General features: G+C 37.4%; 1 protein-coding gene across 4 annotated transcripts in view; it reads left to right on the forward strand.

Moving 5' to 3' along the window:
* Positions 1–25,404, forward strand: part of SWIP (strumpellin and WASH-interacting protein) — a 496,362-nt gene that overhangs the window by 384,548 nt on the left and 86,410 nt on the right. For all 4 annotated transcript variants that reach the window (XM_090381778.1, XM_090381779.1, XM_090381782.1 and 1 more), the window contains one exon: positions 6,321–6,365. In XM_090381778.1, the coding sequence (XP_090237904.1) occupies positions 6,321–6,365 (45 nt within the window). The remainder of the gene's footprint in view (positions 1–6,320; positions 6,366–25,404) is intronic.

Raw genomic sequence — 25,404 nt, forward strand, 5'->3', positions numbered from 1 at the left:
ATATCTGCCTGCACAACCACCCCCAAGTCCCTTTCATTCTCTACCACTGTCAGTGTAGTACCACAGAGTTGATACGTTGCTCTGGGGTTGCTGTTTCCCATGTGTAGTACTTTACATTTGTCAATGTTAAACTTCATTTGCCACCTCTCAGCCCATCTGCTCAACCTTTCCAGATCCTGTTGCAGCAGCATAGTGTCAGTAGTGTCCTTGACAACCCTGCCAACCTTTGTATCGTCTGCAAACTTGGACATTAAGCTTGATATACCATCATCAATATCATTTATAAATACAGAAAACAATAATGGACCCAACACCGAGCCCTGAGGGACTCCACTAATAACATTAGTCCACGATGAGCAGTGTCCATTGATTACCACTCTCTGTCTTCTCCCCCTCAACCACCCCTTTATCCATAGCAGCAATTTGCCTCCAATGTCACACTGCTCCAATTTGTGTAGCAGTCTTCCATGTGCAACAGTATCAAAAGCCTTTCTAAGATCCAAGTATATAATATCAAAGTTATTCCCTGCATCCAGTTCTTTTGTGACTGCATCATAGTATCCAATCAAGTTGGTCAGGCAAGACTTCCCCTTAACAAAACCATGCTGTGTCTGAGCTATAACTGAAGTCTTGTCTAGATGACCCTGCAGTGCTTCTTTAACCAGTGCCTCCATTAATTTTCCTGGAACAGAAGTTAAGCTCACAGGTCTATAATTACTTGTGTCAGCCTTTGATTCTCCTTTGTGAATTGGGGTCACATTTGCACATTTCCAGTCTATGGGTACCTCCCCTGAGTCCAAGGAAGCTCTCATAATTATGGCTAAGGGTTTGCTTACTTCCTTTGCTGCCTCCTTTAATATAACTGGATAGATCCCATCCACCCCGGGTGCCTTTCTTGTGTTTATCTTCAACAGTTTCTCCTCCACTTTACTCCCAGTTATTTCAAGATTCTGTAGCTTACTGCTAGAGTTGAATACACCTCTGGCATTCCCCTTGCTGAATAACTCCTCATGTGTGAATGTCGATGCAAAATATTCATTTAGTTTGTTAGCTACCTGAGCAGGATCATCAACAGTTGACCCATCAATATCAAGTGGACCAATTTGATTCATCCCCTTCCTTCTAGAGTTTACATAAGTAAAGAACTCTTTGCTGTTTTTCTTTGCATCCCTTGCCAAGGATTTCTCGTAATCTGCCTTCGCCTGCCTAACCTCCTTTGTAACTTGGTTGCATATCAACTTGTATCTATCATAGGCTTCTGTGTCATGTGTTAATTTGTAAGTATCCCATGCCTTTTTCTTCTCTGCCATATGCCTCATTAGTTCATCTGACATCCATTTTGGCCTAAACCTTGAACAATATTTCTTAGTTGGTATGTAAAGCCTAGTAGCTTCCAAGATAAGTTCTTTGAATGCTTCCCATTTTGAATTTGCTGTTGGTAACATCATCAGTTAGTCCCACTGTATAGAATTTAAATACTGTCTCAGTCCATCGTAGTCGCCTTTACGGAAGCAATAACCCTTCCCTTTACCCCTAATGGTAGTTACCTCTTTGAGTAAATCCCACTTCAGCACACTGTGATCACTGCCACCTAGTGGTTCATTTATCTGCAGATTCTTAATGCATGAAGAATCACTGCTGATAATCAAATCAAGAGTATTACTCCCTCTAGTTGCCTCCCGAACATGCTGATGTAGAAAACAATCATCCAATAAATCCACAAAAGCCCTGCTAGTGTGTGAGTAACCAGCCCCCAAATTCCAGTCAATATCTGGGAAATTAAAATCTCCCATTATAAGACTCTCTGATTTACTGGCCCACTCTATTTCCCTGTAAAGTTCCTTATTATACTCATCAGAGTCATTAGGCCTATAGCACACTCCTACTCTCAATTTTGATCTCCCAATGCTTATGTCACACCAAACTGACTCAACACTGCACTGTCCAGCGATGTCGACTGGCTTCACTTCCTTGGTTTTTATGTGTTTCTTAACTAATAGCATAACCCCTCCTCCCTTCCTATCCTGTCTATCCTTTCTGTAGACGTTGTACTCCCCAAATTGCAGTTCTGCATCCCTTATATCTGTGTGACACCACGTCTCTGATATCCCAACAATATCTGCCTTTGATGTTTTGAGCAATACTTCAAATTCATCAAATTTATTTACTAAACTCCTAGCATTGGTGTACACGCGAGTATACCTGCACCTGTTTCTATTCTTAGCTACCCTAACACAACCCATGTGTTTACTTGTACCGCAATGGCTCCCAACAGTCTCTGAAATACCATGCATCTTGTTTTTCAGGCTTCTGCTCATTCTAGTAGAAGCAGTGCAAGAATCTCTTTCACCTCTGCCAGTGGCTACTGTTAATCTATTGGTCTTTGTCTCCCCCCAAGCTAGCAGTTTTCCAACCCACCTAACACTGCCTCGATAGCATCGGCAAATATTCTTGCACCCTTTCTATTTAAGTGTATCCCATCCCTGTAGAAGCAATCTCTCCTGTTAACAAGTACAGTCCAGGCTGAAAAAAATTCTACCCCTTGAGCCTTGCACAATCTTTCCAGGGCCGAATTGATCCACAAGGCTCTCATCATATACTCCCTCCTATCGTGTCTGGGCAGAATTGCAGACACTTTCAAATTCAACCCTAATTCTCGGCTTTTGTTCAACAGTGACCTTTTGTTCAACAGTTCAATAGTAGAGTAGTTAATGAGCAGGACCAAGCAGTGCTCCTTCAGGATGACTTCAACAGACTGCAAGAATGGTCAGAAAAGTGACAGCTATGTTTTAATGCTGAAAAATGCAAGGTCTTACACCACTTTGGGCAAGAGTAACCCCAAAATAAATTATACGATTAAAAACAATAGAGGAGGAAAGGGATTCAGAGTTATAATACAGGGAGATATGAAGTTTTCTGAGCAGTGTAAACAGGTAGTCAGGAAAGCCCATGGTGTCCTATTGATGATTTATTGAATATTATCCCTTAGAGATATAGAGATCATAGCCCACTGTATAAGGCAATTGGAAGACTACATTAGTATGGAGACCTCATGGATTCAGAGTTATAATACAGGGAGATATGAAGTTTTCTGAGCAGTGTAAACAGGTAGTCAGGAAAGCCCATGGTATCCTATTGATGATTTATTGAATATTATCCCTTAGAGATATAGAGGTCATAGCCCACTGTATAAGGCAATTGGAAGACTACATTAGTATGGAGACCTCATCCGAATGAGCTTCTTGAAAGCATCCAAAGACGATCAACTCTCATGGTGAGATCAGCAAAAGGGCAACCATATGAGGAAAGACTCCAAATATGTGGACTACTGAGCTTGGTAAACCAAGCACCTCAGAGGTGACCTGCTTGAAATTTATAAGGCTCTGAGAAGGGTTAGTAAAATGAAAGAAGGTGGAATTATTACTGTTATAGAGAATTCCAGAGCTCATGGGCATAAATTTAAATTACAGAGGAAGTGGTTTAGAATAGATTTTAGGAAGTTTTCTTTAGCCAGGAAGTTATTGATTGCTGCAATAGATTGTCTTCACAAGTAGTTGAGGCTGAGAATTTGAATAAATTCAAAGGTCAACTGGATAGTTACCTATGTAAGGAGGGAAGCAAATAATTTGTTTTCTTATCAACTAGTTTTTTTTTTTTTTTTTTTTTTTTCCAGTCAGTGCAGTAAAAGCCTTTTTGGAACAGAAGTCAAGCTACCAGATTTGTAATTACTCATTTCATCCTTTATTCTCCCCCCCCACATGGTTTCCTTTTAATATATGGCTGTTACTATTACTATAACTTGCCATTAATGCCAGACTTCTCCATTTCATATAGCAGTTTTTATGTGCAACAGTATCAAAAGCTCTTCTGAAATCTAAGTATATAATGGCAATTATTTTTTGCATCCAATTCCTTTGTTACTGCATCATAGTATCCAATTAATGGATTGGTCAGACAAGATCACCCCTTAACAAATCCATTCTTTGATTGCAGTATATCCACATTCCTGTCTAGATAGTCTTGCATTAATTCTTGAACCAGTGACTCCGTTATTTATCTTGGAACAGAAGTCAAGCTAATAGGGTTTGTAATTACTCATATCATCCTTTATCCCCCCCCTTTGTGAATTGGGGATAAATTTGTACATGTCCAGTTCACATGGTCCTCTCCTGAATCAAATGATGTGCTCATAATCGTGGCTAAAGATGTTTGCTGCCTATTTTAATATAATGGGCTGGATCCCATCCACCCCAGGTTCCTTTTTCTTGTTTAGCTTCAACAGTTTCTCTTCCACTTTTCCCTCAGTTATCTGCTAAATTTTTTTTTGTAAGAGTTAATCAACTAGTAATGGTATTAATTATTTTATCCATATACAATTTATAGCTGTGAATTGGTGCCTCTGTAGCCAGGTGGGCAGGAGCAGCACTGCGTAGCACACGTTTCTTGATTAGACCGGGGTTCAATCCCATGACCACCAAATACGGAGGATGCGGAAAGGTCAGGGAATGACCACCGCATATCCCCGGAGCAATATGGCCTTAGTTTCTAATGCTCCTAAAAACCAAATAACAAACAAACAAGCTGTGAATTACCACCTACATTTTGCCCTTTATACAAGAAAATAAATGTTGTAAGGAATTTATGGAGTTTGTTATAAGGAATTTAAGGAGTTAGTAAATAGTATTAGTAGTGGAATATGATGCAAGAAAGAAAGCTTATGAAGCATCGGCTAAAAAATGCCTCCCGCATCATTTGTCCATCCCCTCTAGTAATTTGTGTAGTTCTTTGAACTTATTACAACTACCCACTACTTCCACACAACATATGAAGTTTGTTCCAATAATCAACCACCCTGTGGCTGAAGGCAAACCCTTGCATATCTATCCTGCAACCATCCTACCTCAGATTTAAATTTGTGATCCTCAGTTATTAGAAAGCTTAATTATCTTTTTTAGTGAAGTAAGTTATATTATTAAAGTTTTTCACTGTCACTGATGGTTTCTTGAATGCCTTCTGAATGTGTTTGAGTCAAGTTTGAAGCGGTAGGCATAAGTCCGAAGTGTAGACATTTGAATAAATACAGCAAGAGATTAATAAAATATCTGGGAAGATTGAATGCAAGCCAGGGCTAGGCTATATCTCTTAATACAAGCGAGGACTAGGCTTTATCTCTTGATTTTATGTAATAAAGCAATATAAATCCATTATTGATAAGTTTACTATAAAGAGTTAGTATATTCCCCATATTTAATGCCATTAAATATAGGGAAGCACTATGGTCATAATGGATGAGATGTGTATAAATAAGAAACTTTTTGCTAAAGCAAGCTTTAACTTGAGAAATAATGCAGTTTTATTATAGTGTGCTTACAAACATGTGAATCCCTATTTAATTTTAATTGTCAGTTCAATTTGCGAAAGCAAAGTAATGTTATTAGAGCAGATGATCTGAAGCTAGTGACAGCATCAGTACAACACTACTTGACTTTAAGGTGATTATTATATTTAAACTACTCTTTATAACCACATGAAAATTAATAGTATAGTTTATTAGGTTGTTCACCTACATTACTATACGTTAAGGTGATGTTTCGGGTATTTTACTGATATGCATCATCAGGCCAAGCTGCTTACAGACTCTTCTTGCTGATGCTCCCAGAAATCTGATGTTTCTAGGAGCATCATTTCAAGGAGCATAGTTTTGATGTTTCTAGGAGCATAATTTCAAGCAGCATAGTTTTGATGTTTCTAGGAGCATAATTTTGAGCTGCATGATGTGCATGCCGCACAGAAAGCACATAACTATATAACTAACTTGACTTACATTTCTGTTTCCACTTTAGCTAGAATTACTTGTAATTATAGACAGGTTTGTTGTAGATTGAAATATGCACTTGGAAACAGAACAATGGTGGTGAAAATTTTTCCCATTGGGAAATATGTAAGGTACATTTTAAAATAAAGCTTATTGCAATGGAGTGTACTTACATTGTATGAAACTTACATATCAGGTACCACAATATCTGTATTTATTTTTGTATTTATGTAGTTCAATTTTGTATGGGCTCTATTTATTTTATTTTGATATTGTGCTATGCTGTTGTTCGATTGCAACAAAGAAAATTAGAAGTGAGTATACAACATATTGTTTTAATTTAATATTTCTTTAACATTTATAACTTTTTTTTAGTCTGTAGTAATTTGAATACAGAGTATCCATTATAACAATGTGCTTTCTCACATTTTCAGTTTTCAGTAGGCTTTCACTGTTTAACAAATTTATTTTAGTGATAATTTCAAGTTTTTAATTTTTTTTATAGGATTTAAAGTATTTTAAAGAAAACAAAACACAGAATAACCAAAAAGTAAGTTACATTAATATTTTTTTAAATATAAATGCAAATTATTAATGCTTGCTTTCATTCTTTTTAACTTAAGGAAATTTTCCTGAGCTTATCTCTTTTTTTTTTAGAGGTTGAACCTGTAGTTCATAGTTAAGATAAGATGGTGAAATTTCCTTACCATCAGATAAATTACATTAAACTTAAAAGGCCATTAATTGGACATCTGCAGATATTCTTTGTGTTTTGGTAAACATGGTGAAGCATATGAATTTGTTTGGCAACAATTGATTGTTCTTTTGAGATTGTATTTTTTTTTGTTTGATGTGTTTTATAAATTCACATAGCTAAGTAAAAAAAAATAAACTTTTTTTGGATATAGTGATTTTACACTCAGTTAATATATTCCTGCTTTTCACGACATGAAGATACTCAATTTTTGCTAACAGTGAAAATCAGCTGGATTTCTATAAATTTTGTCAATTACAGAGTTCATCATTAAAAGTAGAGCGTTAGATTGAATTCAACATACAGAAGAAAATAAAAAAAAAAAAGAGAAAAAGTTTTTCAAACTATGCAAACTCATCTTGAAGTCTGCATAGCCCACTGCCCTGATCGAGATAAAGGAGGAGCATACCATGCTCAGTGCCCCCCCCCCTTAGCAACAGATTAGGAAAATCCCAAATGGCCTCAATGTCGAGAAGTCTCCAGATCCTGATGAATTAGTGGCATGTAATTTGACATACTACTCAGGATTTCTAAGAGGTACAAACTAAAGGTTATAATGATATATGCACCAACGTCAAGCCATGATGATGAAGAAATGGTTGAAGAAATGTGCACTGAAATTGAGAGACTTCTAGATGAACAGAAATCTCACCACAGCATCATTATGTGAGATTTTAATGCTTAGGTTGGGAAGAGATAAAACAGCACAGAAAGGGAAACTATAGGAAATTTTGGAATTGGTAAAAGAAATGAAAGAGGTGAAAGACTTGTGGAATTTGTAGAATCTCGAGGAATATCAGTAATGAACACCCTTTTCAAGAAAAGGGTGAACAGAAAATGGACATGGAAGAACCCAAATGGATTAACAACTAATGAAATCGACTTCATCTTCACTAACAGAAGATATATTGTGAATGATGTTACCATCCTGAACAACGTAAATGTTGGAAGTGATCACAGGATGGAAAGGTGCACACTTGATATAGATGTAAGATAAGAAAGGGATAAACTGACTCTAGTAAATAATATGAAGTTCTTTGAGATAACAGAAGAGGAGAAAAAGCAGTATGTACTGGAATTTAAGAACAAGTTTGAACTTCTTCAGACTTTTCAGGACCATGATATCGACAAGAAATACAACAACTTTCTGAAAGTGATAAAGCCCGAGAAACCTATAGGTAAAAAGAAATCCAAAGATGAAAAAATTAGTCAAGAAACACTTGCCATAATGAACCGAAGATGACAAATAGAGAGCAAGATAAACACCAACAAGGACAAAATTGAGTATATAGAGCCATTAGAAAGAGACTCAGAGAGAACATAAGCCATTAGAAAGAGACTCAAAAAGGACATTTTTCCACTTTAGCTTTCCACTTTACAATGCCTCCATTAATTTACCTGGAACTTCTGTTCCAGGGAAATTAATGGAGGCATTGGTTAAAGAAGCATTGCAGGATCATCTAGACAAGAATTCAGTTATAGCTCGGACACGGCATGGGTTTGTTAAAGGGAGGTCTTGTCTGACCAATTGATTCAATACTATGATGTAGTCACAAAGGAACTGAATGCAAAGAATAATTTTGATATCATATATTTGGATCTTAGAAAGGCTTTTGATACTGAAATCTGGAAGTGCATGGAAGACTGCTGCACAAATTGGAGTAGGGTGCCTTTGGAGGCAAATTGCTACTATGGATAAAGGGATGGTTAAATGGGAGAAGACAGAGAGTGGTAATCAATGGACACTGCTCTTCATGGACTAATGTTATTAGTGGAGCCCCCAGGGTTCAGTGTTGGGTCCATTGTTGTTTTTTTGTACTCATTAATGATATTGATGATGGTATATCAGGCTTAATGTCCAAGTTTTCAGACGATACAAAGGTAGGCAGGGTTGTTAATGACACTAGTGGCAGTACGGTGCTGCAACAGGATCTAGAAAAGTTGAGTAGATGGGCTGAGAGGTGGCAACTGAAGTTTAACATTGACAAATGTAAAGTACTGCATATGGGAAGCAGTAACCCCAGAGTAATGTATCAACTGTGTGGTACTATACTGACAGTGGTAGAGAGTGAAAAGGACATGGGGGTAATTGTGCAGGCAGATATGAAGTTTTCTGAGCAGTGCCGACGGTCTGCAATAGTAGCTCATGGTGTCTTGTCAATGATATACAGGAATTTTTCTAGCAGGGATAAGAAGGTGATTATCCCCTTGTGTAAGGCAATGGTCAGGCCACACCTTGAGTACTGTATACAGGTCTGGAGGCCTCATTTTAAGAAGGATGTAGAGGTGTTGGAACATGTACAGAGACGGGCAATAAGATTAGTGAATGGAATAAAGGGTTGCTCTTATGAAGAAAGTCTTAAGTTTTGCAAATTACAGTGTCTGGAAACTAGGCACCTGTGAGGTGATCTGATTGAGGTGCATAAAGCCTTGAATGGTTTAAGCATGCTCAATGCTGATGGGATTCTTCCTCTTGCTCAGAATAATCGCCTGAGAGGACATAAATTGAGGAAAGACAGTCGTAGGATAGATGTGTGGAAGTTTGCCTTTACCAGAGGGTGGTTGATTGCTGGAACAAACTTCCATCTGTTGTTGTAGAGGTTGACAGCTTAAACAAATTCAAGGCAGAACTAGACAAACATGTAGAGCTAGTGGATGGGTGAAATGAGAAGGGTGTGTGTGTGTTTTTTTTTTGTTTTTTTTTCAGCTGATGCTATATAAGCTTGCTCTCCTGCATCATGTGCCCTTGCTAATGCCATTTCTATCTCGGCTCCGCATTTGGTTCATCTTGAGCTTCGTCAGCATTTTCTTCTCTCACTATTGCTGCCTGCAAGTCAATAAGTTCTTCGTTAGATAATTCCTTCTCTTCTTCCTCTGTTAACTCCTCCATGTCTTTGGCAGCAACCTCCAACTGAAGTAGCTCTGCAACCTTTACAATCTTATCTGTAACCCCTTCATATGATTCATCTTTTTCAAACCCTTCTAAATGCTGTGGGCATATTTTGTTCCGTGCGCCATTTAAACAACTTTTAGTAATTTCTGCCCAGGCCTTATTAATGTTTAAAAAGGTGTGGTAAATATTGTAAGATTTCCAAAAGTCTCTTAACATAAAATGTTTATCACTTGTCTATTGCAGACAATGCCTGAGCAAATGTTGTGTGTAAATAGTATGCTTTTAAATTCAAAATAACATCCTAATCTATAGGTTGGATGAGTGTAGTAGTGTGCGGCAGTAGAAATATGACTCTCACGTTCGAATTGAAATCACCTAGATGTATAGGATGTCCAGGAGCATTATCTAATAGAATCAAAATCTTGAAAGGAACATCATTGTCTTTACAATATTTTTCAACCTCGGGAATGAAGCAACATTTAAACCATTCCCCAAAGAGAGATATTGTTATCCATGCTCTCTGGTTTGATTGGAAATGCACTAGTAGGGTAGCTTTATTGATACCCTTAAATGCACGAGGAATTTCAGAATGGTACACAAGCACAAGTATTAATCAGTAATCTCCCGCTGCATTAGTCTCAAGCAAGAGCATGGCCCTATCTTTTGAATTCTTGTAATCTGGCGTTGCCTTTTCCTCTTTGGCAATGTATGTTCGATCTGGCATTTTTTTCCAATACAGAGCAGTCTCGTCAACGTTAAAAATTTGCTGCGTCGAATAGCTGCCTTCATCAATAATTTTTTCCAACATATCACAAAATTTCTCTGCAGCTTCAGAATCGGCACTGGCGACTTCACTGCATAGTGTAATGTTTTGGAAACCAGCGTGATGCTCAAACCTATTAAACCACCTGTTGCTTGCCACTAACTTGGCTTGGGGTTCGCCGTACTTAACCTTAATATCTTCATAAATACTCCTCTTGCTTTTGCTTGAATGGCCATTGTACTCAGGGGCACTTGCTTCTGAATCTGATTTTCCATCCATATTATTAATAGCTTTTTGATCTTCGATATATAGCACCTGAGCACTGTTTTGTGATCACTATTAATCTTAAGTGCATTGATTCTTTGACATGTTCTTTTATTCATGCACTGTCCTTTAAAATAGTATTCACTGTTGAAGCAGCGAGACCTAATTCCCTTGCAATAGATGAAAAACTTTGTCCAGCTTCGTACTTCTTAATGATTTTCATCTTCATTTCTAACTCAATTTTGTTTCGTTTCCTGGCACTGCCAGCACTTGCACTTTCCATTGGTCCCTTTCCTTTCATCATTATAATATGTAAATAGAATTGAAGAGAAGATTCTGTAAATTGGTTCTTTATTTGATTGAAGATTTCAGTGAAGGGGAACTCATTTCACCATAATACTGTTGTAACATAAAAACCCACAGAATTCCAGTTATCAGGATTATCGCAAATGCAGTAAGATCGAGTTTACTACCCATTTATAATAGATTGCACTAACAGAAAAGCCCAATAAACAGGAAAGCACAAATTGTTTTTGTTTTTTGGTCATTACCTCCAGAAATGTGCTTTAGAAAAATATCACAAAGGCATTCAAAATTGATTTTTATAACGGGAACATATGATAACGATGAAAGTGTAGTGCAATTTTCATTCTAAATATGACCTTTCAGAGAGATAAATAGTTTAGTAATATAGCGAAATTTTCAGCTTCCAAGGACTTAGAACGAATTACAAAAACAAAAAAAAAAAACTATGTTATTGGGTTCATATTGCGTATTTTTACAATACCTCCAGTTATCCCTACAGATGCAAAATATGTTTCCATATATTTTTTTTCAGTTTGCACTGGCTGGCAAAAACTTACGTAAAGTCGAATTTGCATAAGTCGAGTATTACCTAAGTCGGAAGTTCCTCTACTTATCTTGGACAAGTCATTAGCTGTAACAATGATAAATGGCTGGAAATCAAAAGAAGAATAAATTTTGGATGGATAGCATTCAGGAAATATAGCCACATGCTGAGGAGCAATAACCCAGTCTGTCTGAAACAAAAAATAATGAACCGATGTGTACTCCCCACCATGACTTAGGGAAGTGAAACTTGGGTGCTCACCGAAAGAATGGAAGAGAAGCTGAAAACTACATACACATCAAAGAATGGAATGAATTATATTAGCAAGCAGACTGTTGGATAAGAGAAACACATGGATTAGGCAGCAAACACAAGTAAAGGACATTCTTATCAAAACTAAAGAACTGAAATGGACTTGGGCAGGACATGGCTCAAAGACTTGATGACAGATGGACTTAGAAAATAACAGAATAGTTCCCAAGAGGAGCTAAAAGAAAACCTGGAAGACAACAGCAGAGATGGACAGATGAAATTCACGAGTTAGTGGGTAGTAAATAGATTAACATTGCACAAAAAAGAAGGAACTGGAAAGTTGCTGGACAGGCCTTCATCCTGCAGTGGATTGAAAATGGATGATGATGATGAATCTGACATATGGTATTTATGTCACACTAATTTGACGGTGGTATTTACGTCATATTTTTAAAATATTTTGTCAACGAGCTCTCATCATGCTTCGAAACTTTCTAAAGTGTTGAAGTTTGTTTAAAGTATCTTTTAACCCGTCTTGGTTTGTAAAGTATGTTATGGACATTCTTTATTATTCCTAAGGCTGCAATTTGTGAGCCTAAATTGCTGATGGAGCCAATATTCAAATCCCACCAAATCCTCTGCTTGTATCATCATGTTGGTGGGACTGTTAATAACCCTGTATATATTTCTTATGCTTTCACTCTGCCTAACACGCTGGGTGACTACTCGGATGTGAATGAGTGTGAACGGTGGTTAGTATGGATATAATAATGAGCACTGTTCTTTTGAGTTAACATCTCTAATTCCATCTCTTTCTTCCAAATCAGTTTAAATGTGTACTTCAGCTAGTCAGCATTTATTCACAGTTAGATTCTCTATGCAATGTTTTAATTTTTTTGTCTCTTCTACGTCTGTTCTTTCAAATGGCCTTCTTTTTTTTTATTTTCTGAAAAGTGTGGTTAATAGAAACTCAAGTCCCATGCATGACACTAAAGTACTGTAGGTTTCAGTAACCTTTCATGTTTAGAGTTACCATAAAAAATGACTAGCTGTACCCGTTTCAAAAATTTCATAATTGGTAGCAGAGTTTTTCTCTAGCTGTCCCAAAGAAATGTAGTCCGTGTTTTGTTGTGAGCAGCTAAGCCAGTACAAATCTCATTCCTATTTTCGGGTCTTTGCATTCAAAAATTATTTGCCTGGGCTAAATCTAATATGTATTATTGGCCATAAGCCAGGGTTAATGTTGCCCTGGAAATAAGGAACTGATAGAATGATGGATATCTTCCAAAATGCATAATGCCTACTACCAGACAGCAGTTTCACATTTGCTCTGAAAGAAACAAAAGTGAAAGCATTATTTTATTGCCTGATATTTTCATGAAAATTTTTGGACAATTCATTGTCATCTGTATATAAAGAACTAGGCATTTTGGTTGTCGGCAATGAAACTTTGCCGTTTTGACAACATGAAAAAAATGATCCCTGACTTTTTCACACAAAATGTAAGGCTTGACAATGAACACACCTTTCACTAAGTATGCCAATGCTGTGACATTAAATCTTCAGATCCTTAAATGTACATTTCAGACTGATCCTGGATGCATTTGCAGCAGCACGAAAATGCATTTCTTCTTTGCCGCAAGGTACATTCAACAAGAGTAGTCAGAGTAGCATGACAGCAGCTATGTGGCCGTCCTCTTCCACGTTCTGACTATGAAATTCTTCTAAATCCTTAAATTACTTACCTTAAATAACCTCAAAACAAAAAACAAATAAACTCAAAGTAATAATAATGAAAAAAAAATGATGAGTTCTAAATGTATTAAACAGTCAATTGGTCTCTAACGAATGGCAATGAGTGTGTGACCTTGCCTTGCCCTGCCTAGCTCTTGGGGCTGTAGAAAGAAAGAAAGAAAGAAAGACAGACAGACAGACAGACACAGACAGAGAGAGAGAGAGAGAGAGAGAGAGAGAGATAGTGAGCAGTGCATTGGAACCCTAGCAATTAGTTCTTTCTTTTCGTAGTGGGGCTAAGGTAGGCAGCACCGTTAGACAAAACTGGCCTGTTCCTTAAAATAAAACTATTCGAAATTTTTAAATTACCATCTTTCTGCACATCTGGGAAGATTTATCTTCAATTTGAGACCACTTTCATCCCAATCGGTTAGACCTATCGTTCACAGTAATCAAGAAAACGGCTTCCATATTAATATATAGATAACTGAAGTCCTTCCATTGAAATTAGAATCACTTCCACCTTACCTTATGTATCATTTGCAGATTTATTTTTTTTTTAAGTTTTTTAAAAACTCATTGGCTTATGAGGTTATGTGTGTGCCTCCCCTCCCCTAAAATTTCTATTTACAGTTTGATGGAAACCAAATTTATCATGCACATAATCCCCTTGAACACCACAGTGGAGGGTTAATTTTATTCACTGTCTTGAAACAAGGAAATACAGTTGCAGTTTGTATAAAACTTCTGTTTATCCAGTTGAAATACATACAATACTTGATTTGCAGTACAGAATTATCTTGTTGTACAAAAATCATCTTCACAGTCATTTTCTATTAATATCTGATAAATTAGAAATATCGATTGATCCAGAACCTTGATGCACTGAGAAATTTCTATTTCTGAATTGCTGTTAAATGGCAGTATTTGTTACAAAAATCAGTGTGATATAAAGCTATCATCATCAATAAGTTCCTGTGCTAAATCATCATCTATAAGTTCCTGTGCTAAATCATCATCTATAAGTTCCTGTGCTAAATAAAATGTGTGTTGATATTATTGAATTGATAAAAGTAGAACCATCTAGTTTGCAGTAGCAAAATTATATTTATATGAAAATTATATAATTTTATGGTCAAATCATATAATGTCATATGATTTGGATAGTTTAATGAATGTTTTAACAAATTAAACCATTGGAATGCATGGTGCATATGCCATATACAGACAAATCAGTCAAACGGTTAATACTGTAAACAACAAACACAGGAAATAGAACAGCTGTCTTCATTTTCCTCATGTTTTCTGTTACTAGTATTGAAAAACATGAGAAATGCCTGATACACTTTATACTCAACATGGTTTGTTTTTATTTATGGACATAATACCATATAATGTGCATATAAGCAGCATTGGGCTGTATTAGCTATTTGTTACCAGCATCTTCTAGTTGAGCACCTTTTCTTTCAACAGTAATTTGATGTCTGTTTTCACAACAAATGACATTTCCAAAAGTGAGTGCTTCTTTAAACAAGAGAGTCTTGCTTCTTTAAACAAGAGAGTCTTGCTTCTTTAAACAAGTGAATAATTTAATTAAATGGCTTGTTAATGATGCATTACCTACTAATGATACAGTGTTGTTTTGTAAAAGTGCAAATAAGCACTGAATTCTGGTAATATATACTTTGTTGGTGCACTTACAAATTTCTAAATAGAAATCAGCTGCTCTGTATTTAGAAGTAGATTGTGAGTAGCCGAGTGGGCTGTTGTTGTTGTTGTTGTTTGGTTTTTAGGAGCATTAGCAACTAAGGCCATATTGCTCCAGGATATGCGGTGGTCATTCCTTAACCTTTCCGCATCCTCCGTATTTGGTGGTGACGGGCTCGAACCCCGGTCTAATCAAGAAGCGTGTGCTACGCACTGCTGCTCCTTCCCACCTGGCTACGGAGGCGCCTGCCGAGTGGGCAGGAACGGGAGTGCAGTAGCACACTTTGAGTAGACCGGGGTTCAAGCCCCTGACTGCTGAATACGGTTGATCTGCCAACCCGCACTGGACCAGCGTGGCAGATTATGGTCCATTTCCCTCAGCATGAATTGTTGTGGAAGCTTCCATCCTGCAGTGGGTTGATAATGGCTGCACTTTACTTTTACTTTTTTTTTACTACTTGGTATACCTTGGCCAGGGCCAATGAAGATGGACCAAAAGGGAAAAACCACCACCAAAAAACCACGAGGCTTAAAGACAGTCTAGCTGTATTTTGGAGCTGTGGAATAACCACAGCTCCAAAAGAGCCAATCAACCCTGGATAAAGCACTTGCACTTTCCATCATCACCATAAACTCTCCATGGACAAGTTTAATAACTATGGAGAGAATAAGAACCATTTTTTAATACAATCCTACCTTTGATAGAAAAAAGAAATTGCGGACCTATCAACATAAAAAGTGAACAGATCAATATTTTCAAGAATTAGATACCATCCCATAGCCAAGAGGATCTCACAAAACTTCAGAAGAAGAGATTTATTGCACAAAGCAGGACCAATGTCGAACTAACCCCACTCCCAAAACCACTAGAAGATTTACATCTCTATCAAATCAGGAGTTCTTACATCAGAAATAATATCATTGCGGTAGACCTGGATATAACAAAGGATAGAACAGGAAATAATAGTCATCACAATCTCATTCAACAGACTCCCACCTTATCCTCCAGTAGGACAGATGAATATCATCCCTTAGCCTCGTTCTCAGCCTCCCAAGATTATCCCATATTGACAAGGAGAAGAAGAAAAAGATTGGCATTTCCTTCACCGACACTATTGACTTCAGGCATTTGTTCTATTTAGCCAATGGCTGTAACAGCCTAAGTATGGTAAATCTTGATGTTGTGCTTTACTTATTTTAACAAGAGCTAACTTAGTCTGTTATTTTTATGTAACTTTACAAGGTAGAATATAAATGTATTCAGTGTTTCCTTAATAAGTCAACTGTCCTAGTTAATGTAATGGATCATAATGCTTACAGCAAAACAAACTTTGCTTTAAACAAGAAACTTTGCTTTGTTATTGCATTATTACAAAAAATATGTTCTAAACTAGGTCATTATAACATTGTCTTATATTTTCAACAAATGGCAGATTAACATTTTGGCAGTGCTATTTGTTGAAAGTAGTGCATTTTCAGGGCAACTTGCAGTTAAAGATAAGTTTATTGTACCATGATCATTAACTTAACTCATGGTTAAGTTAATCCTCTCACTTTTTGTTATTTTGAAAATATCAAAATAGAATTAGCTATTTTATAATTTCAAAGATATGACTTAATATGCAAATACAGCAGGCCCCCATTATAACGCGGTTCGCTTTACGCTGTTCTTATATTATAACCCGTATCTGACTATAACGCTGTCACAGATCACTATAACGGTCTTTTACAGATTGCATTTTTGGCATATTTAACAAAATCGTTTCATTTGATGGAGTCGATAGCTTGAAAATGAATAGCAAAACAGCATTAAAACGTTTCCCACGCTCAGTGAAATTTTCTCGCACGCTAATTTAATTGCAGTACAGTGACTTGTTACATAGTTCTGAGATCAACATTTTAAAAAATGATCAAGTATATTGCTTGTAATATTTGCGTTATATGCATTTATCCGAAGTCTAGTCATCATTCAGTACTGTATTAGACATCGTGTGAAATCGGACGGTTTACTTGAACATTGTATCATTATTAATGCAACCAACGCAGTTACATTTTCGAAGAGTTAATAATGGCGGATAAGAATGAAAAAGCAACAACGTCTGAGCGCAGTATGAAGACTATAAATGTAAGAAAAAGACTGAATTTCAAAATTAAATTAGATGTTTTGAGCGAATCGATTCTGGTCAACGACAAGTGGATGTGTGCCGTAATTTAGGACTTGCAAGTTTAACTGTATGAACAATTATAAAAAAAAAATAAATAAAGAATTAATTTTAGCAGCAGGAAAGATAGCTGTTCCACTGCAAGCAACTAAGGCTAGGCCGGCTATTAGGATTGAAATGGAAAGACTTTAACTAATTTTATTGAAGATAATATCCAATGCAGAATTCAGTTAAGTTAAATATTATTAAAAGAGAGAGAGAGAGAGAGAGAGAGAGAGAGAGAGAGAGAGCGCGAGATTAGCCAATATGATGATCTGAAGAAAACTCACCTAAAAAAAAAAAAATGTGGAACCGTTTAAAACTAGTAAGGGCTGGTTGAATAGATTTAAAATCCAGGGAGAAGCCACAAGTGCAGAAGGAGCTGACACTTTCAAAAAAGAACTTGTTAAAATTATTGAAGAGGGGTATTATGTGTTATACTTCTCAACAAGTTTTGTGGAAATGAATGCCTAAAAGAAGTTTCGTATTGAAAGAAGAAAAAAGCATGCCAGGTTTCAAAGCGGCGAAGGATCGGTTGACTTTATTGTTGGGTGGTAACGCTGCGGGGGATTTAAAATTAATATCCCTTTTAGCTTATTTGGAAAAGAGCCAAAGTTAAACCCAAAATCGACACATTTTTCATGATTAAATTCATCAATTAAGTTAAATCAATTTAGATCAATTAAATTCATGATTTTAATTGGAATTGTAAGTTTAATTTTGATACTTAAGTAGTTACCACATACGTATGTAATGCAGAATATTTTATATGTACAAATATTTGAATATTAAATATTTTGACCAACATTTGCGCATCTTTTCACTACTGTTTATTATTGATTAGGAAATATCCTATGGCACCGACCGCAACTCGCAAATACATATGTTACCTTATGGGAATGCGGCACTCGCTTAGCGCGGATTCACTTAGCGCTCTGTCTTTACAGAACGAATTATCAGCATTAAGTGGGGGGTCACCTGCACTAAAGAGGAAAAGCTGCATGTATTGTTCAAAGTTAGGGCCAACTGCAGTCTGAAAATTAAGTTGACATTAGAATTCCTTCTAGTTATGACTGTTAGAGCTGATACCTAGGAGCACCTAAAACAATGACAGAACTGATATTCAGCTCCCACCTATAAATCAAGTGAACCAAATTTTCTGCAAAGTTCACCCATTCTGTGAGAACTAATCCTTTGTTTGCACCTTCATGATTGTGGGATTGTTAATAACTATGGTTTTATCCCTCATATTGAAGGGTAGCAATAATGCACCCTAGAGGAGGTGACCACAGGTGTCAATCAATATAAGCAGGGATTGAAATGTGGCATCCTCATCGTGCAGAGGAATTGCCAATGTTCATATGGCAAATGATCCTTATTATCCAGTGCAATAGTTTTGCTTATTAAAGGCTTAAAATGGAGAAAGCCTTGTTGAGTGTTGTGTGCTGTTTGTCTATCTTTCTTGTGGCTTGGTGCTGTGTTTTCCTGTAAATAATCCCATAGGTTCTAATCACCACCTTCTCTTGTTCAGTGAGGCCAGCCAGTTCCCTCCCTCCTTTCTGGGGTAGTTAGTCTCTGATGGTCAACTATGGGTGAAGTTGGCAGCTCTTCATCATCATTATCCTGGTCTATCTCATAATTTCCTCCAGCTTGGTATTGGTTCAATCTGTGATGCTGAAGGAGTACATTAGTACTAGGATTGAGTGAGTGTTTATAGCTGTGACCATGTTCCCACCATTCAACTTTAATTTTAGCAAGCTTCTCAGTCTCTGATGATGGTGTTTCTCGGTGAGCTGGTCCTTGATCTCCTTGTGTTCTAATTGGTGAGCCTGCATCATCTCAAGATATTTGTAAGTATCTCACTCTGTCATCACTTCAATCTCATCACTGGTCATTGGCTTGTAGTTTTGTCTGACTGGATGTCTTTGATGCAATCTATGGGTATTGCATTTGTTTAGGCCAGATTGCATCCTGATGTCAGTATTGACATCTTTGGTATCTGGAGTAGCTGTTTTAGTTGCTGCATTGCATTTGATATCATCCATGTACATCAGGTGAGATGGAGTGTACAGGTCTTTTAGGCTGTATCCATACTTGCTGTTATTCAGCATAGTGGACAGTGAGTTGAATGCTAGATAGAAGCACAGTGGGCTCAGGGAACCCTAAAAGATTCCTCTTCTGATGGGGATTGGTTTGGTCATGATGTTCTTGACCTTAATGGTGATCCGCCATGGTTGCTTCTAGGAAGTGTATCAGTGTCAGGTTGGCTTTATAGATCTTTGGTGTCTCTATCAAGCCAGCTATGGGGAATGGAGCCAAAGCCCTTGCTGTAATCAATGTAGGCTGTGTACAGGTTGCAGTTCTCCTTGTAGGCTTGTTCCATAACTGCAGAATTAAAGGTCATTTGTCCCTTGCATCTTTTGCTCATCTGCTTACATGCAGCTTGGCCATGATGTTCTGGCTCTCCAAGTGGTCAGATTTCATACTAGGATCTTGTACATTGTTGGGAGACAGGTGATTGTTTTGTTTGTGGTGTCTTTATCCTTAGCTTTCAGGTGGGTGATTCCTTGAGCCAGAGACTCTAGTATTGTCATGGTGCATTATTGTCTGAGCAAACTGCTGCACTGTTGTATATTTTCCTTCCAAACCTCCCATTCTGTCATCTCTTGTATGTCCTTGGTTTTCTTCCATCTATCTAGGGAGCACAGCCATTATGGCTAACTTCGCTGCTCCACAGGTTTCCCCACAACTCCGCAAGTACCTTTTGGTTGGGGGTCATCCTCTGCTCATCTGCTTATATCCCTTTTGCTCTTCGGCCATGATGTTCTGCAGTGGCAGATTATCACACAGGCATATGAGGCATACGCCTCGGGCCCCACATGCCCAGGGGCCCCAAAACTGACAAAAAAATGTTCTTATTATATTTTAAAGCTTTAACTCGCAGAAAGGTTTATTTATACGAAAATCAAAAACGACATGGTGATCGCAGTTAGAACTGTGCACACACAGTACCATATATTGCTTGCCAGTGAGTGGTGAATTGCACGCAGTGCAATTCACCACTTCCTTCTAACTTTCCTAACAGGGATCATTTTCCTTAATGCATTTAATGTTCGCAACTTCGGCTATCTTCAATTTTCATTTTACAAAGATCCATCTGATTGAGGTATAAATGAGGAAAAAGAAAAATTAATTTGAGAGTATGGAGTTAGATAGTGAATAGATACGGACTGGTTGGGTCATAAATTTGGACTGGTGTGTAAGAGGCCAGTGGAATTACAGATGCCAATACAGAAGAAAAATTCCCATGGAAGTATCTATAGTATCTACATGGAAGCATCACAAAAGCTTTTATGATACTTTCACTTAGAAACTTGGAGGTAACTTCCAGCTGGTTGAGGTGCTGGAAGTTATGTATTTATTTTTTATCACAATTCCCTTTCTTTACAATAGTAAAAGGTTAAATTAACAAAATGCAGAAATCCAAAAATCACATGATGGGGAATCATCAGCATACGCTGTCATTTGCCAACGAACTCCCCAGCAGCTCAAAGTACCCTGCAGTGCTCTTAGTGCTAATATTTTTAAGTCAGAACCTGTCAGTCCCATACAAAGGAGCAGAGATGCAGAAGACTTACACCAAACTCCTTTGTATGAGACTGTAACCGACAAAACAATAGGACTATGATGATTTTCCAACTCTGTCAATCTTTTAAGACTTGTATTTGAATTATAATATCTAGTCTTTGTTCTATGCACTGCCTCGAGATTGAGGCCATTGCCAAAAACTTGCACAAGAGGTCTGATTTATGGAGACCCTCATCTGTTCTCACCTCCCAACCTCTCTGATGGAGTCTATTTTCAACTAGGCTGACTATCGCATTGTGCCTTTTGACCCTTGTACCATGTGTTCGATGGTAACGTTTGGCAATGTGGCCAAGCGACTCGACCGCATTGCATCCAGCCCTGCACTGCCTATCCATATTATGTCCTCTAGATGTTCTGGAGAAGGTAGGAAGAGCATTTATTCTAGTTTTAACTAGATCAACAAAAGAATGGCCGATAGCAACTTGATTGTTTCACCTACCCTCCAATTTTGTTCATGTACCTTGGAAGAGTGTTTAAAACAACTTCCATCAAAAAAGCTGTGCAGGAGGTGACTCCATCTCTTCTTAATGGCGACTTTGGTCTCTGACATAGTATTTTAATTTTTCAACGGATTCTTAACTGAACTTAGCTCTTTTTGAAGAGATGATCTGGTGGCCAGGTAATGGATGAAATCAGTGCTGGAGCCAAGCAGTTTCTCAAGTTGCTGCTTCTTCAGTAAAGGGATAAACCATCTTAGGGAAGGAATTTCCAAACCGCCATCCACAATGTCTACATAAAAATAGGCAGTAATCATGTCCTTGGGAAGCTGCAACCGCTTTTTAATGGCAAGTCTCACCCAAGTTTCCAAGGCATTAAGCCTGAAAGCTCTTACTGGGAGCACCAAACAACAAAAATACCGTGGCAATAAATAGGTGCGGATGATAAACAGCCTCTGCTGGGGCTTTAATGGAGCTTTTTGTAGCCTCACCAGCAGATCACCCAGAGAGACATCAGGCATAAGACTTACCTAAGGCATGAAAGGTAACTGCTAAGTACCTCCAGGACCAACAAACATCAGCAGAAGGTAACCTTGTATTTCCAACCAGGAAGCTGTGAGACTTAACCTTGACTTCTTCTCTTTTCCTGAAGCCAGCTATGGGATGAGTCCAGCTTTTATCCATATTTATTCTAAGTACATGTGCTTCAAAAAGGTTGTTAGCCTAATTCAATAGGCATTCAGGTCTGATTGAGTAGAAGCTGGCAGGATGAGGTCATCAGCAAATGCAGTTGCATTTACATTATAAATGCAACTGCATTTATAATGTAAATTTTAAATTTACATTATAAATGCAGTTATTTTAAAATTTACATTTTAAAATAATTTTAAAATTATTTTAAAGCCAATATATTTAGGCAATTTATAAAATAATTGGTCGAAGACCAAGTTAAAAATTAAGAGTGACAACGGGTCACCCTGTCATACCCCATTCTTCAGACTAATTTTGACATCTTCACCTTTAAAACTCATCCTAGTGGTACAGGGCTAATGCATAGCAAAGATGTAATTTATAAATGTTACTGGCAATCTTTTTCTTCTAAGAGCCTCTATAATGGCTGAAAATGAAAAATTGTCAAATGCCTTGTGAAGGTCTATAGAAGCCAAATGAAGATTCTTCAAGTCTTTCCTTGCACTGTCAATCAAGGACTGCAGTATCAGAATATTTTCAGCAATTGTTATCTTGCTGAAAATATTGGAATATTTGTTATTTGGATAGGAGTAATTCCATCAGAACTTGGGCTTTGAGAATGGAGCTGGAAACATTCTCTTCGTATCCTTAAGGAATATGAACCCCATAATTTGACTCATCTTTACAAAACACTTTTTCCCAAAATTTCTGAAAGTCTTTAGGATCTGCTATGTCATCAGAAATTTTAACAGGATCTAGGATAGTATGTGTACATTGTGTTTCCGATTCTTGTTGTATAATTTTTGCATCTTAAATCCCAGCTGTTTGAGGTGCTGGAAGTTACCACCAAGTTTCTACATGGAAGTATCATAAAAACTTTTGTGATACTTCCATGGGAATTTTTCTTCTGAAGTGGCATCTGTAATTCCAAATTTATGTCCCAACCAGTCAGTATCTATTCACAATCCAACTCCATACTCTCAAATTAATTTTTCCTTTTTTCCATTTATACTTCTGTTTTCTGGAACAACCTTTCTTTATATGTATTTACCAAAATTGACAATTTGCAATAATTCAAATCTAATGTAAATAAGTATCATTTGTCTTCCCAACTTTTAACCCATGTACAGTACTAAGTACTATGGATTATTATACTTTTTCTTTATTTTTTGTTTAGCCCTTTCATAAGGAAAAAAATTACAAGTCAACAACAAGTGGATACTCTTTTTAAAAGATAAAATAAGTAGGCGGCCATATTAGCCCAATCCTAAAAGTATATTACAATAAATCTCCCGGATAAATTGAAGAATTCAAAACATTACATGTTTGCTACTCTTCTTTGGAAGTAACATGCAAGTAGTGACAATTTAGAAATTAACAGGTAGCTGTTCAGTGGCATTTTCACTGAACAGCTACCGGTTCTCTCATTAGAGAACAAAAAACATGATGGAAGTGCAAAATGGTGTTAATAAGAGAAGCCAGTAATGCCACTAGTAAAACTAGGTACCTCAAAAGTAAAAGTGCTTAAAAAAAGGGTTTTTTTTTTTTGGTTTTTTTTTATGAAAACCCTAAACACTAGAGGAATTAGAACCTGTAGTACTTAGTACCGTGCTTGGGTTGGAGGTTGAGGAGACGAAAGATATTTGTTGACATTAGACTTGAACTTCTGTAGACTGTAATTTTCAGGAAATACATACGAAGGAAGGTTGTTCCAGAAAACGGCAGTTGAATAAATAAACGAGGAAGATGAAAAGTTGGTTCTGTGAGTTTGAAGTTCGACAGTATATGGATGTTGGCTGGTGGCGGCACATGTTAGGACTGTTTTGAAAGAGAGAGCAGGAATAATCAAAGCCAATTCAGAAGAACAGTACCCATGCAGCAGAAACACGTCTATGAGACAGCAAGTGGAGAGACTCTGTAAGAGAGGAGTCATTAATTAACTTAACTGTGCTCTTCTGAATGAAATCTAGAAGCCTGAGAGAGGTTTTGGGGGCACCACCCCAGATGTGGAAACAATATTCCATAGTAGGGCAGATTTGCAATTTGTATAGAGTGAATAGCTGTTTTAAGAAAAGTAATGCCGAGAGCAAAAGAGTAAACCAAGTTTTTTAGATGCAGAGGAAGCAATATTTGTTATGTGTTGTGCCAAGAGAGAGAGAGAGAGAGAGAGAGAGAGAGAGAGAGAGATTAGAAGTCAAGGTAATCCCCAAGAGAGATATATCATCTTGCCTAGAAATCGGAGTGTCACCAAAGATAAGCATAGGAGCAGGTGAATCCTTTTTTGCGAGATATAAGACAAGACTGAGTTTTAGAAGTATTGAAATCAACTAAGTTGTCTTTGCCCCACTTGAGAATTACCTGGAGATCGACATTTAAGGAATTGCTAGCGGATATTCGAGAAGTTGAAGCTGATTGAGCAGGGCACGGTTTCTCAAAATGGAAAGTGGTATGCAATGTGCTATAATCGGAAAAACTATGGATAAAATTTCCAGTTAATGGAAGAAGGTCATTAATATACAAGAGGGAAAATAGTGGGGGAAAGAACTGAAACTTGGGGAATACCAGCATTAGTGGAGAAGTTAGAAGACAGAGAGCCATCTGCCATCACCCTCAGTGAGCGATCAGAGAGAAAACTGGAGAACCAATTACAAAAAACAGTTGGCAAACCATAAGATGGAAGCTTATTTATGCCAAACACGATCGAAAGCCTTTGAGATGCCAAGAGCAACAGCTTGTGTTTCGCGAACGTTTCCATTGAATTTGTCCATGAATGGGTAACATAAGCCAGAATATCACCAGTAGATCAACACTGATGGAATCCATACTGGCAATTGTTGATCAGACGGAAGGTTTCTAGGTACTTTAAGAGTTGGCAGTTAATTGGTTTCTCCATTACTTTAGAAAGAGTAGGAGCAATTGCAATGGGATAATAACTGGATGGGAGGGATTTGTTGCCCTTTTTAGGAACTGGCTACATATAAGCAAATTTCCTTTGGAATAAGAAAGTGAAAAAAGGTGACAAAGAACAGGAGTAAGTTCAAGAGCCCAGGTTTGGAGAAGAAGTGGAGAAATACCATCAAGACCTGGAGCTTTCTTAGCATCAAGATTCGTCAAAATTGTTTTGACATCCTTTTGAAGGAAGACGACAGGAGGCATTGAATGGAGCATGTTGGGAATGGTGGGTGGTGTTTTTCCAAGATCATTAATACATGAGTTGGAAGAAAAATGGATGCTAGCAGGTCAGCTTTATCCTTGGCTGAAGTGACAACAGAACCATCTGGTTTTGACAGAGGTGGGAGCAGATATGGGCAAAAGTTGCGGCCAATAGCTTTGGCAAGAGACCAGAATGCTCGGCTACCATTAGGGCAAGAAGCAAGTTTTCTACTCTTAGGCTGT

The sequence above is a fragment of the Mastigoproctus giganteus genome, chromosome 9, assembly GCF_048544385.1.
Source record: "Mastigoproctus giganteus isolate SK-2022 chromosome 9, ASM4854438v1, whole genome shotgun sequence".
In the NCBI taxonomy this organism is placed as follows: Eukaryota; Metazoa; Arthropoda; class Arachnida; order Uropygi; family Thelyphonidae; genus Mastigoproctus; species Mastigoproctus giganteus.